At 39.9% G+C, this 17,915-nt stretch overlaps 1 protein-coding gene across 2 annotated transcripts; it reads left to right on the top strand.

Moving 5' to 3' along the window:
• Positions 1–430: 430 nt before the first annotated feature.
• LOC132257516 (pituitary homeobox homolog Ptx1) lies at positions 431–17,652 on the top strand. Of its 2 annotated transcripts, none has more exons than XM_059754458.1 (5): positions 431–1,271; positions 2,962–3,405; positions 8,209–8,337; positions 9,764–10,014; positions 15,101–17,652. In XM_059754458.1, exons 2-5 carry the CDS (start codon positions 3,105–3,107, stop codon positions 15,713–15,715), a joined length of 1,296 nt encoding a protein of 431 aa, XP_059610441.1. In that variant the 5' UTR covers positions 431–1,271; positions 2,962–3,104; the 3' UTR covers positions 15,716–17,652. The 2 variants fall into 2 exon arrangements, with proteins under 2 accessions (XP_059610441.1, XP_059610440.1); XM_059754457.1 differs by having other exon boundaries at positions 8,209–8,343.
• Positions 17,653–17,915: the final 263 nt, after the last annotated feature.

The raw sequence follows: 17,915 nt of genomic DNA, 5'->3' as shown, positions 1-17,915 counted from the left end.
GATCACCTGTTGAATCATGAACGGCCATTGCGTGCACCTTTGTACTGAATGTGCGGCAGTTTTTCGCGCGCGCGATATACCTGCAAATGTGGTTAAAAATGTAGAAGCCGTTATCAAAATGAAATACATCACGGTAGGTATAAAAAAAAATCTGGCTGCATTTGATTGAGATAACGTGCTCTATGGGCTTATCGCACGCCACACGATGGTATATGTTGTTCATAATTATCTACCCGATGGTGGAGAATTTCTGTTCTCTGGGCAACTTCAAGTGTGATAACACTTCTCTGCCTACACGAACACACACTCGAAAGGAGAGCCAGCGAAAAAGAATTGTCGCACTTGTTCACTCATCGACTGATAACAATTTGGCTATCTCTGTCATCGTGCACATACTCTCGCCACCCCGAGAGAGGCCACACTCAGACAAGAGTGACTCTTCACGACGAAGGCACGTACAACCGTTCCGTTCTGCTGTATGCCACAAATCAGTTCACTATTTCAGTCGCAGTGTAATTTTGGACGAATAACAAGGAGGGTTCGATTTGTGTGCTTGATGTACTGCAGACTCAATCCCCAGTCATAGAGAAGTGTGCATAGTCAGAGGGCGAGTAAGTGAATTTCCCCGTTTTTCGAGAGGCCTTTCCCATCGCGCACCCAGTGAAAATACAGTAGCTGTTTTGTGTGGCTGCGGATCAGTTTGGATAGACTGGCGAGCATCAGCACAGCTCTCGACGCGGGTCCGTGTGAAATCCACGCAGTGCTTGTGGTCCATTCAGTGTGATTACCGAGCGATTCGGGGAGTTTTCGCAGAAAATTTGCCAAAACCGAGACCAATATCCCGGGTGTTAGTGGATTAGCAAGAGAAGTCATTACCTCCGTTCTTGCCAGATTGTCTGACAAGACCACCAAACCCTGTAATACCACCTAATACTTTATAATACTTTCGAAGAGTCCCTAACCCCGAACAGACAGTATCATTGATTTTTTCCACTTTATCGCTCCATCAAAGCCACCATGAATAGTGTCTTTCTCTAATTCTGCCGGTGAATTCTGCCCCTGAAATTGACAATCCACCCAAAAAGAGATTCCAAGAGAGACTCTCCAGTGATTTATAAACCATCACAAGTGTTTGTTGTTTCTTTCGGGAAGAACTCACCCAGACAATACATAGTGAGCAAGAATGTGGAGTCAAATCGTCATCTGAGAGCTCTGGTTATATAATTTCCCCGCCAGAGAAGCACGGTGGATATAATTCCTTAGTTTGTAAGGTGAGTGCAAAATGAGAGATTTTTGGGTGAATTTTATATTTGTGCATGTTTTCCCTTCTTTTGCTCAACGTGAAAATGCTTTGGTAAAAATAAACATCGCGTCAAGTAAACAATGGTGCTATAATTTACTGTTCTGCAAATAGGAACGCAGAGGTTGTGAATAATTTAGGTCTAATAAATTGATAAGATATATTATTTACATCATTCTGTGTTGGGTGGTAAAATTTTATTCATTTTGAATTCAACAATTTTCCTCGTGAAATAAATCTCAACAAATATTGAGGAGAGAGATGCTGAGTGTTGCGATGTTAACACAAATTCATTCTCTTGATTTACTGCATCACAATTTGATAAAAGGTCTTTATCACAAAAAAATTTCACTCGCGATGCCGTCGGCATTGACAAATCTCAACCCGCTGGGAAAATCGCGCAGGAATATCAAAGAATTGTATGTGTGTTTTAAAGTGCCAAAGCTCTCTCCGAAAGCTCATAGGGACGATGGAAAAAATGTTGTGCGGCAAGTCCGTAGATCGTTTTGGGACACATCACAATTCATTTAGTTAAGAATCTATATGAACAAGGTTTAAGTCCTTTTATGGCGCTGGCATGCCCCTCCGAATGGACGAGTGTAGTAGATATAAGATGTGGGGGTACAAATAATCACTAAACCATCACCCTCAGCATCCTCCAGTCTCGGCGTAAGCTGAATAATATAATGGCGAGAGACGTCGGGACGGATGCTCTCAAAGCGTCGTTGACTATATATGGGCGGAGCTTTAGCCCATAACCCCACGACGTCGTTTCGTGCTCACATATATTTAATAAATATATAGCACACTGCCAGCAACTACCATATGTACACTACCAACATACATTTAGTCCTCTGGCCTCACACACTCCCTGTGCGATATAAACGTATATTTTATAAGGGTTATAGGGTTCTTCAAATTAGCCCCAGTGGCTGCGAAAACTGTGGGGGACCGAATAAGAAAGATATATATTTTAAGATGGAGGCTTACGAGAGCTTCAAAAAAGATCTACTCTATTGCTGGGCTCCCGAGCCATGAGTGAAAATCACGCAAAAGGAACTTTTTCTCTTCCTCCTTCCAATTTTCATCGTCTGTAGTTTATAAACATTCCCCAGATTTATCACATCCAATATGATTAGTGTGTGACTATCCGCAATTAATAATCATGTCTTTCGACGTGGGGCAAAATTCAATGAATTTGTCATTTAACCAAATACCGTATTGACTAATCTTAATGCTCTAAATGCAAAATAATTAGCACATAAGTCTGGCAATGACAATTCGACGTGGTGTTCTTTTGAAATGTGTTTAAGCCCGGCGGTCAAAATTTTTGTACAGCAGCCAATCTGGCTAAGCCGGTGTGATTAAAATATTACATCCTAGAGATCAACTGAGGATAAACAAGGATTCCGTCGGTCGGGCATATCGTATATATACCCAAATGCATTCGGGCCCGCCGAGAGTACGGGAATATTGTGGTTAAATGGTTCTCGAAATATTAATGATAATCATTTCATAAGCTCGTGTCATTATCTGAGATTATGGGTCTCGGAAGATTTGAAATCGTGTAGGAGAGCGACAGCTCAAATTCAAATAATGAAGTCTATAAATAATGCTTGAATTGCGGAGTGATTAAAAAATTAATTCTCGCCAATTTATAGGAAAGCACAACTCTTGAGGACTCTCCGTTTTGCCGTGCCGACGCCAAATTGCCATCAAGACGATTCGATACAGTGGTTTCAGGGACGTCGTCATTCCAAACGGAAGACTGAATCAACTGTCGGCCATCTTTCCACCTGCTATCATGGAGCGGGGCGGATTGGACAGCATGACCGACTCGGCCGGCCTGTGCCTGCAGGACCTGGTGGGCAGCGGCGGCAGCGGCGGCGCCAATCAGTCGGATCACTTGCACAATCACCATCCGCTGCACGATTCTGTGGCGGCCGCGGTCAGTGTGTCGTCGGCGATAACCGGCCTGATGACGGGCTCGGGCGGCGCTGGCCTGGGCCATCTGCACCACAGCTCACACGACATATCCGGGCATCACCACCACAGCGTCGTGCCGCATACGCCATCCCTCCACGAGCCGCTGGAGAAGCTCAAAAGTAAGTTCAAACTTGCATTTCTCAGATTTCGCCAATGCCCCTCAAATTCGCCATTATTATTGAGTCTCGATTGGCCGAGATTTTCATAAGATTACTTTGATTTCTCGTAGTTTCTCCAATGAGTATAAACATTTCAGAAGATTAGACGATTCGAAGAAGATCTTAAAGATGTTTGTCTAAGACTAAGTTTACTCAATCTCAGCATAATCAAGAGATTATTTTAAAAAGTTTGCCAAAACCGAAATTTCTACACGATTTTGAAGGAGAATCGAATTTCGCGGACTTTTTTTGCCAAGAAAACACTTCTGTTCTGCCAAATCATCCCCACAAATCCGATGAATAGTTTGTATTGCATAATAGCCTGTAATTGTATAACACAGGGCAATCATTCGTCACCCTCGACCCTAAATGTGCGTCCCAACTGCGCGTGTGAAAAATCTACGGGATGAATAGGGTGATCAATTAGCTGGAACGCAAATACACTTCGCGCTCACTTTCTCGCCTCATTTTTCTGCTAGCCATCAAAGCGAGACTGCTCTCCTGTATTCAAATACACACAATCTGCATAGTATAGCGAGCTTTATGGTGATGATGCCAATGCTCTGCTCCTGTGCAACCGTGGAGAATGGAAAACCCTCAATTTTGCGTCGATATTACTAGAAGAGAAAAAACGCCGGGATGAAAATATACATATGCGAGAGCTAATCGAATGAATGTGCTCTTTTGCGGATGGGAAAGTCGTACACTTGTTGCCAAAACGAATCGAGATGAATTACGATGCCATTCAACAGCGGCCGGAGGGAAAAAATTCAAACTCCTCGCCAAATTACTTATAGCTTGAGCAAGGTGTCCTCTCGATGGGAAATAAGTCATGCAGAAGGAGCATATAAATTTAAATGGCTTGGCTAATTTGTGGGGGAAAGAGGAACAATCAATTGAGAAATTGGTCCAATTAAAAATTAATATAAATTTTATATTGACCATCGGTGATGTTGAATAGGGGTTGACCGCATTAGTCAGTGGAGAGTCATCAAATGAGCATCAGCAGGGCTAAATAGAGACAATTTCACGTATGCCAGAAGCAATAGCATCTCAAATGTGCGAGGGAAGTGATTTGGCATCCCCTTTGCCTTGTCTGACATTCCATTTGGCTAGAAAATTGGTCCCATATGGCCTCATATCGCTGCAACACCCTCATTCATTGTCAGTATACACAGATTATGTATTATTTTATTATTATTGTATCATCATTCACCATGCAAGATAGGGAAGATCATCTGTGCCAACAGATTAGAAAACAAATTATTGCGGGTAATGGAATGAGAATTTGATTTTGAATCAATTCGATTTGCCTCTTTTTCTGCCCAATCTGTTCACCACACTATATATGTACATTTTATTACATTACTTAACGAGAGCAAATTCATTTGCTCCTTTTCTTCCTCTCTTAAAAGACACCTAACGTAGTATTTAATTAACGAAATATGCTCAGTCCATGTGTGATATATCTGAGTCCGATGAAATCCCACTTAATCTAACCATCCGCTAGACAGACACTGCACCTGACATTATAGAAAAATCTTCGGAGAGGTCGAAAGGCACGTACCATCGCCATGTCACGACAATTTTTATGCTTTTCCTCTCCTCCTTGGGAAAACATGGGATAAGTCCTCGCATTGATATAGTTCATAAGGTGTGATATCCTCTGTTCCGTATTATATTTCACTGATCATACAATGCATATTCATCATGTGAAGATGAAGAAGAGGAAAGAGAGAGGAAAGTTAGTGTACTGTACATCCCCTAAATCGTTTCCCATAAAAATTGACTTGGTTCGTCCTTCAATTTTGAAAATGTGATTTATTGTGTGATTCTGGGGATGCCTCAACAGTCCAGATGTTTTCATATCTCTCTTCCTACCTCCACAGTAAATATTTAGCGTCCGAGTTGAATGGTGAATTTGCTTTCTTTTCGGTTTTGTGGGCAGGCGAGCAATTCCAGGGAAACCGCTCACGTGACGCTACAGGGGAGGATTTATGCATAGCACTGCATCACTAGGAAATAACATTTATAGCAGACTGTGAAGACGACATCAAATTTAAGCACTTTATTGAAGCACAAGCGCTATAAGACACTCACTTTTCCTCTTCTGGTAGTTAATTTGTTGTTATATTGTGGGCAGGTTTTTTCTCTCAGGTCATATCATAAGCAAATATTTACGAGACACTTGAGTCTCTTGTTAAACAATGTTGTAATCTCATGCTGCTGAAGGACCTCATGACTATTTGTACAGTATCAAATATCATGTAGCTCTAACAAAGAAAAACAACAACGACAAATTTTCAAAGCGAAATTCGTTGGACGTCTTGGTGAAGACATTTTTATTAGTCTATTTCAACATCTGTAAATTCTGCATTTCACGTGCGATAGCACGATGCGAAATGGAAGGATGGGAACATTCAAAATAATCGCCACGGTTAACTCTTAACCGCTTAAAACATATCCAATGGCAGTCAGGCTCAAGGAGTCTTAACCGTAAGCTCGGGGACTTAATGAATCAAGAGAATCCAGACAGAAAGGGAAGATCTCTTGCCACTCTATCGCTATAGCACTTTCTGCTATAGCTGAGAAAAGTTTCATGACGTCTCTCTGGAAGTGTGTGATGTACATTGTGGAGCACATAAATTGAAATAGAAATTTTTGAATGGGTATCAGAGAAAATTGAGGTGCTATAATTGGAGTTTATCTGCCTCGCGAGAGATGTTCTTTATCGCATCTGGTTAATGTAGGGGATAAATGATATTTTAATGCTCTTGTAATTCTTTTAATCTGATAGTAAACAGATAAAATGAAAATATAATAAAATACTTAAAATTATTTGTGTGGAGATTAATTCCAATCAATTATTGTACACTTTACCCATGGCTTCGGTAAATGTTCAACACAAGTGAACTTCTTACACATTCACTCATTAAACACACTCTTTCGATGGACGTCAATCTCATTTGGGCGTGAATTTTTACTACTGTTGGTTTACAGCTGTTGTTGTGGGAAGAATACAACTCTGTTGGAATTTATGACACTTGAAAACTATTTTTGTAGTATTATTTTTATTTTTTCACGCAACAACTTTTGTGTCTATAATTACAAATTGCCTCTCTTTTTTTTGGACCATCAATCTGAACAGGGGAAAGGAAATTTCGGATTATGTGGAATTAGGACAAATCCAGTTTTAAAATTATCGACAGTTGCAACAAAAAGTAATCGAAAAGTGTTTTTCATTACCCAAAAAAAAATTAAGAATATTCTGCCATCTTTCATTTCAGCCTCAGATGAACGTAATTGATTGATTGCAAAGTCAAAAATCCTCAATTCTTCGATACTCTCCTGAAAAATGGGCAATAAAAGAAAATTGTCGAATGAACATATTAAATTCGTACGATGACATGAGATTTCTCACACGACAGATGTGCAAAATTAATTGTCACACCAAAGATGAATCGGAAACATAAAGGGTTATGTCTGTTTTGTCATATTGCGGTCCATAATAATACAAACAATTTCACAGTCAGTTTAACTGAACGATATGTACCCAAACTCCCTCTTGCTCCAGTCTAACATGTGTTTAAAACACTATTCCATAAACCCTTTCGTCGATGGCACGACGAATTCCTCTTTTTCCACTCCAATAGCACTTGTATTGGTCATTCAAGTGGGTTCTCAGGAATCAGAAAGTGAAGCTTTCGAGTGTTGTCTTGTTGCACGGAAACTCTATTTTTGCAAATTTTGCACTCTCCACAGACAATGGTGACAAGATAGTTAATTAGTTGAAAATTGAGTCATTTGTTAGAGCCAAGAAGTGTTGTTTTTTCTGGTGTGGAGACAACATTTATTGGGAAAAAAATGTCACGCATAAATTATCATTCTATGATTGCCAGATGTGAACCTTTTTCATAAAATCTTTTGACAAATTTCTCGTAAGTTCGGGGCGGTTCTCGAGGAATTTGTAGTTGGCCATCAGGGAAAAGAAGTGCGCCTATTAATTGATGGCAACGAGGCTCTCGTTAGTATATAAGTCTCACTGCGAGTGTCACAGCGACGATTACTCGCTTCAGGGGCCATTTAACACTTGTCAGGAATGTGGGAATTTATGATCGAAAGATAAATTACTTCTTTTCTCAAAACAGACACAGCCAGAGATTTTCCTCTCTCTCGCTCTGGAGTTACGCTAAATTGGGATGATTTCACTTTTATAAATTTAGTATAGTGAGCAAATGAATAGTGTTCTATTGTATCCAACACTCTGGGCATGCCATAGGATGTTGTAAAATTTGCTGTGAACAAATAATTATCTCCAGAATGTGAGTAATGCCACTTGAGTTTACAAGAATGCACTCTCTAATGCAATTTTTTAAAGTGTTTATCGCGTGCATTATTGAGCAAAATCTGCACTGGTCTTGAGACCAGAAACACGAAGACTCTCGCAACACGTTCTACAACTCTAATGAATATTAAAGTGAGTACATTAAGTCCATAAATCCCTTTTATGATACTCCTTCTCACTGGTGATCATGCTATTGCTCTCTTCTCCTTCTCGAACTAAAATGGCCCTGGGTGGAAGAGCATAGTTGTAAAAAGATAGTGCCGTACAATATTTACTCACGGAGATAACCATATCCGAAGTGCATCTCCAGTGGAGATGCCAAGACGAAAGGAGGGAAAATCAGATGCACTTTTCTCATTTTAATATCACACGTATCATAAAAATTAATTCAATGTAACTTCTCTCTCTATCGTTTGCAGTGTGGGCCGAAACTGGAGACTTTAGAGACAATACACATAGTGCAATGACAGCAGTTACCAGCGGGATGGATCATACTCAGCTCAATTTCCAGTCTTCGGCATCGAGAGGACGAAGCAGAGATAGAAAAGGTGAAGGTACGATTTGTATTAAATTAACACAGGGACACACATTCCCATTGTGGATGATAGGAGAACGAAATTTATCAACTCCGCCGCAGTGATGAACATTTCCATTCACGCGCGGCTTTTTTCCCCCGGCTCGCGATGGAACCCAATTTGTCAAATAGTGACGTGCTTTATTGAAGAGCAAACCATGTCTAGACAATTTTGATAAAATATTTAACACTTTATTGGACTGATGCACGTCACATTTTAGTTGTCCTCATAGAGAAACTATGTGCAGTATCACAATAAAGTGATTGCACCACGCGGTGAATTTTCCGATCCATCATCGAACAATGTGACACATTCTTTTCCACTCATCGCCACCACGTCGTCATCAAGTAGTGTCGTATGCTGTTGAGGTGTCTTTTCGGGTGTCCCGACAGCATTAAATTAGATCACGGAGACTCCAGCGCAAAGTCTTCGGTGTATTTGATAATTACATATTTCAATTCCCAGTCAGGGCGATCATTATGGGATTTACTTGGACAGCAATGCTCTTTATAAATGTCTCATCTTTTCCCTCTATCATGATAAATCAAATGTATATTTTCCACAATTATGTATATTATTATGAGGCGCCAGCGATAAGAGTGCTCACCATTGTTGATTAAAAATGTCATTAGTGACGCCATGTCGTGTGATGAATGTTGGGTAAATATACATATTGTCGAATTTGAAGTATTGATAAAAATCGATCAAATTATAATTAATTACATTTGGCGACGTAATAATGAGTTCACCTTAGCCAAAGTTCAAGCTACGCATACTTGATATCACGTTAACTTGCAATTCCTTTGTGTAGCATAGCAAATGTAGGGAAAGGGCGAGCAAATTTGCAAGAAAATTTATAATAGCACTTCAAATATATGAATAAAAGATATTGTCGGTTATCGCAACATTGGACAGATCAAAATTATCCCGCCTTTCCCTATTAACAATGCGGGAAATTTACCTTAGGAAAATGATCAACTTGGAGTGTAAATCGGCTTCTGGTTATGGCAATAGGAAATCCACATTACACACTATAAATAAAATATGAGATTAGAAACTTGTAGACTGACAGATTTGCCTTGTGAAAAAGTATAAACATGGGCATGACTTATCAAACACACACCGTCTTATTGATACAATATCACTTAGGAATGTTTTTTTCTGCTTCTGTAATATTGTATACAAACACTTTTCGGGGGAAAAGGCGAATCAATAACTTTATCAGTTGATTTCAAAATTTGTGTTCCTTCACCCAGAAGTCAAATTAAATGTGTCGACAGATACTTACAAGCTAATTTTCTTGTCAACCTTGCAATTCGCTGAATGTTATCAGAGCATGCGTATAAAAAAATGTGTGGCCGGGAAAGTAATTTCTGCTGTCTTTGTTTGGCGTTTTCAGGAAATCGATCACTTGAGGCTTCAGTGAAAACTGAAACGGTAACACCTGGTTTAGGTCACGATGACTCCATCGTGACCACGGAGGAGACAAAGAATGACAAGAAGAACAAGAGACAACGACGCCAGAGGACTCACTTCACATCGCAGCAGCTTCAGGAGCTCGAGCACACGTTCAGTAGGAATAGATATCCGGATATGTCGACGCGCGAGGAGATCGCCATGTGGACGAATCTTACTGAGGCGCGTGTCAGGGTGAGTTGCAATGGTTACAATTTCGCGCCAGAGTGCCAAAATCGCGTGGCATGTTTATGCGTGTGCACGATCAAATTTAATGCACACACAGCATTATAGAGGAAAATATAGATGCGAGATTTTGGGGTTAAATGTGTCGGCGTAAATCCAACATCATCGTGCCAATAAACTGCGTGTAATGCAAACAATTCAATATCAATTATCCTTTGAGTACACACGGCGCAGCATTAGGCTCTACATATTTCGACAGTGGTGACGATATCTAACCTGCAGGGAAAATGGGCAGCAATTTACATTCCTGATAATTAAATTTGTTTGCACATAGATTTAAATTGCGCGAAATATGATTATTTATCAAATTTTCAATCACATCGTGATTACCATAAATGATAAGGTGACAAGCAAATTAGGCTCCTGGATAAAAATTCAATGGGAAGCGCTTCGAAGTTAGCGCGAAGCCGATGACATTACATTGAGGATGTGAGGTGGGTTTTTTCCATTTCGTCGCTCACTATTTCGTTTCATTTCCCACAATGAAACCCCCGAAAACGGGAGATAGAAAATAATGGTATTGACATTTTACATTGTTGGCACTTCTTTTTCATTTTACTTCAATAAACACAATTTATTGTCATGGCCTTTTTGCCAGATTTCACGTGCGAACCATTGACGTGATTTATATTCGCGAAATTCAGACGCCTTTTTTCCCCACTGCTTTTAAGGAATAAATGTATTGGTTTGCTCCCCGAGTGATAAAGGGTGAATGACTTATTGCCGGGGAAAAATTGGGGAAAATAAGCCCGTCAGGGCGGGACTAATTTTTCCCAGTGAACTCAGCTAAGCTACTTAAGTAATTTTCCCTATCATGCTAACCCACAAAATTACCCAGTATAAATATGCTTGTAATCTCCACGTGTGTCTCCAAAGTGTGGCGCACAATTCACACAGTCCAACTCTGGCTCACAGCACTTCCTTTCGGAGCATAAACACAGGACTTCTCGTGGTGTGATTTCTTTCGCTGTGACTCTCTGTGTGAGAGATTGTTGTAAAAGATATGAAGGATTTCGGTAACTACCTTTCGGATATAACAGTCTTATATTCTCAGACTGCGGGAAATCCTCGGGCTCAACTGGATGGGCGAAAGGAAGTGCAGTGCCTTGCTTGGAATTTATCTTTAATGAAGTGCCCTCCGCGTGTAAGGAATTGCTTCCACACATTGTGTCACACTGGCAAACATGTGATACAAATGCGAGATGACAAATAAGATGATAAAAAAATGTTAAAAATATAAAATCGATTTATTGTGACGCGTTTTGTAAGTTTAAACTCACTGCTTTCTATGTTCCAACGACAGACTTAAGGACTTTTAGCCTACTTTGCTTACACGTCTTACTGAGATTGAGACTATTGTTGCCATCATTTATCGTATTAATTAAATTTGCCACAAATAATTAGAGATAATGCTTTCCTTCAACCGTATTTTTTTCTTAATAGTTCCTCTAAGATCTCTTCTTTAATCTGTAGACTCTAGAGATGTGTCACCAATGATTTAACGTCGCTTTAAACACTAAAGACATTTAACAAAAGATTGCACTTTCTTCTACACTATTTAAATCCCCTTTTTATGCAAAACACAATTTAGCTAATATTCTATTTGACGGCCACCCCAGCATTTGCTGACGCTGACAAGAAAAGGGGTTGATAAAATATTTTCAGTCAAGGGGTGTTGCCGTTCACCCCTAAGCGGCTGAAAGTGATCACATGGCTGAATAGTTTTTAACGTTTCCCGCATGGATAAATAATGCCCTTTTTCCATTGAGCGCTGCACAGTGAAGTAAACAGGGAGTTCACGATAATAATGAAAACATTTAGCTGTTATTCAGTGGTGAGATTGATGATATACAAGGGGCTGATGTAGGTAAACCATAAGAATTTATGGGTTTGCCTACGAAAGAACAATTTGTCGTCCCTTCTCCAACCCCAAAATTGCATGAATGGGACAAAAGAAGGAATAGAATATCTATTAAAACTTCAATCGCTGATTGATATTTTTGTCGCGCTGATGGATTAAAAAACTTGATCTGGGGAAAACAAAGGGAATATTGGAAATGGCGCGCAAATTCGCGAATTTCGAGTGTGTTTAGAATTGCATAAAGCCAGTAAAGTATCCGTTAGGGCTAATCTCCTCCTGACATATTTACGAGTAAAGTTAGCCAATCGTATAAATAAAGCACCAATCGAATGAAATATTCTATTTGGTTGTCTGTTGCTGTTGCAACAAGCAACGAAATGGTGTATGCAAATTATCGATATGGTCAATGGAAAAATATTTGAGAACCAAAATCGTAATTTACAGGAATTTGTGGCGCATTTTGTATGTGGCACAAAATCGATTTTCCCCATTTAATTCAGACATTTTCCACACGGCGGCCCGAACTTTTCGTTTGCTGGTGGAATTTATCATTTGGGCGAGCGAGAGAAGAAAGAAAGCCACAATTCATACATATTGTAGCGAGAAAAATGTATATAATATGGAATCCCCAAGACTGCAATAACTCATTCAGTGATCAAAACACGTAGTCCGAAGTTTTACTTTATATTGACAGAAGCGAATAACCATGTAGAATAACTAACTCTCCTTCAATCTTCCCTGACAGTATCATTGTTCACGTTCCAATGGAGATTTTCGGGGGGGTGCATGGAAGAAATGTATGAATTTTTCTCGCTTTTCAATATATTCGCCCCGCACCAAGTGTGATGCAATATCGTTTGTGTGTGCGGGGTGATCTATGATTTTAATGCAACACTGCCAAAATTTAAATTTCATATTATGCACATTACTCTCCACTCCATGTTTGTATACATAGATTGTGAATGTGCGGAGAATCTCAACTTGATATTGTACTCATGAAATACGACCATATTCAGCTTTATGCATATACGATTCAAATGGTAATCCGTCGAGATTTATTGTCTTAATCATACAGGGATTAACCTTATGTCGTTGAAAGGACTACGCGTGTTTGTATACATATAGACAATTGTCCCAGGGGTATATCATCTAGTTGCCTCTATATTCCTATGTACGTATAGTGCAGTTGGCTTCAGAATTTATGTGTGTATCCTGCTTAGGGGTAGCAATCTCCTCAAATGGAACCTAATTGTAATTTTCTGTCATTTATATATTTCACTCATCCGAATAGTCAAGTGTATTTCTGCAAGGGGAGACAATATGGCCAAAACCTATACAACACTTTGTGTCACTTTGGATTCATAAATTTTTTTTACTTTTGAAGAATCCAATAGAATCAGGGTATTTCAATTGCAAATACCTGCCAATAAGTAAAAATGTGCCAATTTTTATCACTATATGTCTCTTAAATTAGTGTGCTAATTTGTTCCGACACTGAGCTTTTTATGAAACGAAACTTGTATTTGAAAGCGTTTCCGCAGAGTTGTACACGATTCCCCATCATATTATTTGCCCCTTGACATTTTGGCGAAGAGCAAGAGAGCTTCCTAATCTAACTTTAAATGCATTATTCCACTCATGAAATAATTTGCATAACTTTAAAAAACGTCGGAAGTTCGAAAAAGAAATTCCTGGAGAAACATGGACGCAACATAACAAATGACTGGGATGAGGCGAGTCCATGTTGGAGGACGAGCCTCTTAACATATGAGTATTTGTTATTAATTAACTCATGCATGTTATATAGGGAAATGTGTATCGCATGAGCTGCAATATTCTGAGGGGGCATTTGGAGGGATTATGTAATGCCATCATACATATTGCAAATGGGGATATTCTTGTCAACGAAGATTCTAGGATACGCATGTGCAACATGCCCGGACCGCCATCCACCCCAAATTCGCCACCCAATACACATCTGGGCGGCATATTGTATTCCGTGTGCAGCCGACAAAGAGGATAATGAGTATGCACCAAATGTGTGGATGATTGTGTGTGTTTTGGGGGTGGTTTTGCGGTCTTGAATTACAGAGCAGTTTAATTACATTCATATATGCACAGAATTGTCCTCTTTCTCTCTGATTGCACCACCATTTCCCCAACAATATGCCCACTGCGATGACCAATGGTGTCAACGATGTCCTGCACACATAGCGAAATGCATAATAAATACAGTGGGATAAATTTGTTTGAACATCACATCTAATTATAAAATTGACATGTCACACACACAAACTATCACTGCAATTATGCCGACAATTCAAAGTAATATCCATGGCATGCGGAGTGCTAAAATACACCAAACAGAATGTATGCGTTGTGTGCGGCGTTCGCACAGGGCCTGACATAAATTTACGTCCTTTCGTTATGCTGATTTAAGGACACAAGCATGCAATGTTCCGGATTATAAAATTAATCCCTGATTTACACTAGTTTCACAATAATTACCTGCACGCGCATTTCCAGTCTCATTTTCTGCTGAATTTAGTTTCATTTGACAAAAGTCTTCCTCCTCTTTTCGGGGTGTTTTGCAGTGGAAAAGGGACGAAATTGTAGCTAGAAAAAATTCTCCTGTTTCTCGTCTTTGAGGAAAATTAATGTTCACCTCTTACGCATTCAATTATGTGCTTCACGAGCACTGATAAATTGCAAATGGAATATAATTATTCTTGTGGAAACCTGAATTTTCTCTTTATCATGCTTTTGACTGCCTTTTTCCTTATTTGGTGGTGGAATATGATTTTTTTCACTTTCTAAACGACATTTTGCCGACGACTCTAAACATTGTGGTGCATTAAGTGTGGAAAAATGCCATTTCATTTGTTGGTGGAATGAAAATGCATGCTTTTTCTCAAATTTCTACTTGTTAGATTTTTTACTGGAGTGTTGTATTGAAAAACGGAAATTTAATGAAAACCATTAAAATTAACAAAGATGAACATTTGTGCAAAAAAAAAGTGAAAATCGTATTTTTGGCTATCGATCTGAGACACAAAAGTGCCTACTTTTGCCATTATTTTTCCGATTGAAAAAATTCATGCCATGCCCATAAATATGACATAAAGAATATTGTTTAATTCATGTGCACGTGTTGGTTTTGTATGAATTTTGCAGGTATGGTTCAAGAACCGACGGGCCAAGTGGCGCAAACGTGAGCGGAATGCGATGAATGCGGCAGCCGTCGCGGCGGCGGACTTCAAGAACGGTTTCGGGACACAATTCATGCAGCCCTTCGCTGACACTGATACTCTATACACATCGTACTCGCCGTACAATAACTGGGCGACCAAGGTTCCATCGCCACTCGGCACGAAGACTTTTCCCTGGCCTGTGAATCCCCTCGGATCAGTGGTATCGACAAATCATCATCAAAACTCGGTGAATTGCTTCAACTCGTCGGCATCCTCGGTGGCCGTCAGTATGTCCACGTCGGGCACGATGCTGCCGGGCGGCATGGGCACAGGCCTGGGCGCGACTGGGCCGGGCACGGCAGTAGCGGCACCTCCGTGTCCCTACACGAATCCCACCAACCCCTATTCAATGTACCACCATCGCGCCACGGCCGAACCGTGCACGGCCATGAGCTCCAGCATCGCGACGCTGCGGCTGAAAGCCAAGCAGCACACCTCCGGCTTCAGCAGTCCCTACTCCGCCCCGTCCCCCGTGTCGCGGTCCAACTCCGCCGGCCTGTCCGCCTGCCAGTACGCCGGTGTGACGGACACCGTGTGAGATCACGCCCTGGGCTCCCTGCTGAACAGCCAACTGCAGCACGCGCACAAGGATCACGAGGACGACGATCTTCTGGGGCCCAACAATGACGGCGACGACGTGGAGGAGATCCAGGATTGAGCGGCGCTTCTTTCCCGTAAGACCTTTTCACAGACACTTTCCTTCCCCCGCGATTGTGGGCTGCGCCAGGTGGAGAGAATGTCACCTTATCGCCTGTAATCAGAGCGCATTTTGGTCTATTTTCCGTATACGTGACTTTTCCACAATTATCATTTGTCCGCCTAATTGCAAATTAAAGCCAAATAGTGTTTTGTCTGGTGTTATCACGCTGATAAAGGGTGTGCGAGAGGCGAGCACAATGGTAAGCCCATTTATAATTAAAAATTCTCTGATTGGTTTCACACTCCAAATGGGCGTCAATTCGTGCCGAAATCGCGATAAGAATCGCCTAATTACCGAGCGAAGAAATGTTATCGCTATTTAATTTGGGGCTTTAATCAGTGCCCAAATTGCTTATCAGCCAAATTAGAGGCGGTTCCTTTCTTCAACACTGTGACTCACCGTGTTTGTAGATCGCGAAATGGTGCTTCACACACACAGTTCTTTATTGGGGCGCGAAAAAATGATGGATTGGCAAAGTCCATCAATCACAGATCCTAAGTTACACAAGAATTGAAGAGCGGCAAGCGTTTGAGATGCAGCAACACTTTCATTTGGTGGCGTTTTTCGAGAGGAAAGTAAAAGCCGAAAACAGCGAAATTAGAAAGAAAAAAAAAAGAAATCTATGAAGACAAATAACATTCTTAAACATTTGACATGTCTTAATTTAATAAATGAGAGAGAAAAGAGTTCAATGTTGAGAGTTATGTGCAATTTGTAAAAACATTTTAAAATTACAAGTCACAACATTGAAAATTATATAAAAACTAGGGCAAGTTAAGTTAATCAACTATTTTTAGGTTACAATTAGAGCTAAAGAGAGTTTCTTAAAGTAAAAAAAGGTAAAAAACAATGCTACAAATAAAAAATCTAGTTTGTAAGGACATTGTAAATAAATATTGTAATTGAAATAGAAAAAAAATTCAAATAACTTCCACTTTTAGATATCCAGTACGTATGATGAATTCTAGGATTCAGATTTCTTTATCTGATCTTATTTCATTCTTGATTCCACGCATTATGATTTTGTCTGAATTAGACAATAAATAAAACCCTTGAAATTGTCATGAACTTTCAAAATTCGTAAATGAAATCTTCTTTGTAGAGTGAAAAAAAAGCAGAGGAAAGCCAAAGTGTTGATAATACAAAAGAATTGTAAAATTACTTATAAAAGAGAATGAAGAAAGAAAACATCCTAAAGATAAAAAGGAAAAAATAAGTAATCTATAATTAAAAGATGAAATAAAATACACACATCAAATAAGAGTTGTCTAGTCAGATGATATAAAAATAAAAAGTGAAATTAAAAGCACGATCTTAGTTTTATTTGTCTCGGGCCAAAGTGTATTCCGAAAGGATTTCCAGCCCTGTGTTTTTCCAATGTGATTCGCCTGTGGAGAATATTATGGTGATAAAATGAAGGAAAATTGACCCTTATTTTATGAGGTTAATAAAACCGAAATTCGGTGCGAGAAAATTCATACACATGCGGAGGAGAGCATTTTATATATGTTTTGCACCAGGCAGAAGGAAAAAGGGGGCCAAAAAGGCGAGTGTGGAAAGTCGGAGACGCGCGTCTCACACTGGGAAAGATGAACGGAACAAAACCACCCCTAATCCGGACAACAAAAGGGATCCCATTTAATGAAAACTATTTTGTTATTTAGCACTATACAGCTTCTGGAAGATGAATTTATACTCTGATTTGATTATCCAGAGGGTGAGTACATGTGTGTGCTCTGAGGGTGCATGGTAATCATGTTAATTTCTGCGGAATAATGAATAAGCAATGAAATAAAAGTCGGATTAAAATGCCGAGGCGAAATTTTAATATCCCACTTTCATCAATCAACTCTGCACTCTCGGCAGCATGTGGACCAAATAGTTTTTGATAGCTCACAGAAGAGGCATTAGAAATTCATTTCTCAATTATTTCACATCCTGATTGCCTCTGCACAGCAATGCCAAAAGGTAGACTCTGCCTATGTACGGCGCGTGCACATGAACATGTAAATGTGGAGCGTCATACATAAGGGAGACT

The sequence above is a fragment of the Phlebotomus argentipes genome, unplaced genomic scaffold (assembly GCF_947086385.1).
Source record: "Phlebotomus argentipes unplaced genomic scaffold, Phlebotomus argentipes genome assembly scaffold_4, whole genome shotgun sequence".
In the NCBI taxonomy this organism is placed as follows: domain Eukaryota; kingdom Metazoa; phylum Arthropoda; class Insecta; order Diptera; family Psychodidae; genus Phlebotomus; species Phlebotomus argentipes.
The sequence above is the reverse complement of the archived record's forward strand: the minus strand, read 5'-3'. Positions and strand labels throughout refer to the sequence as shown.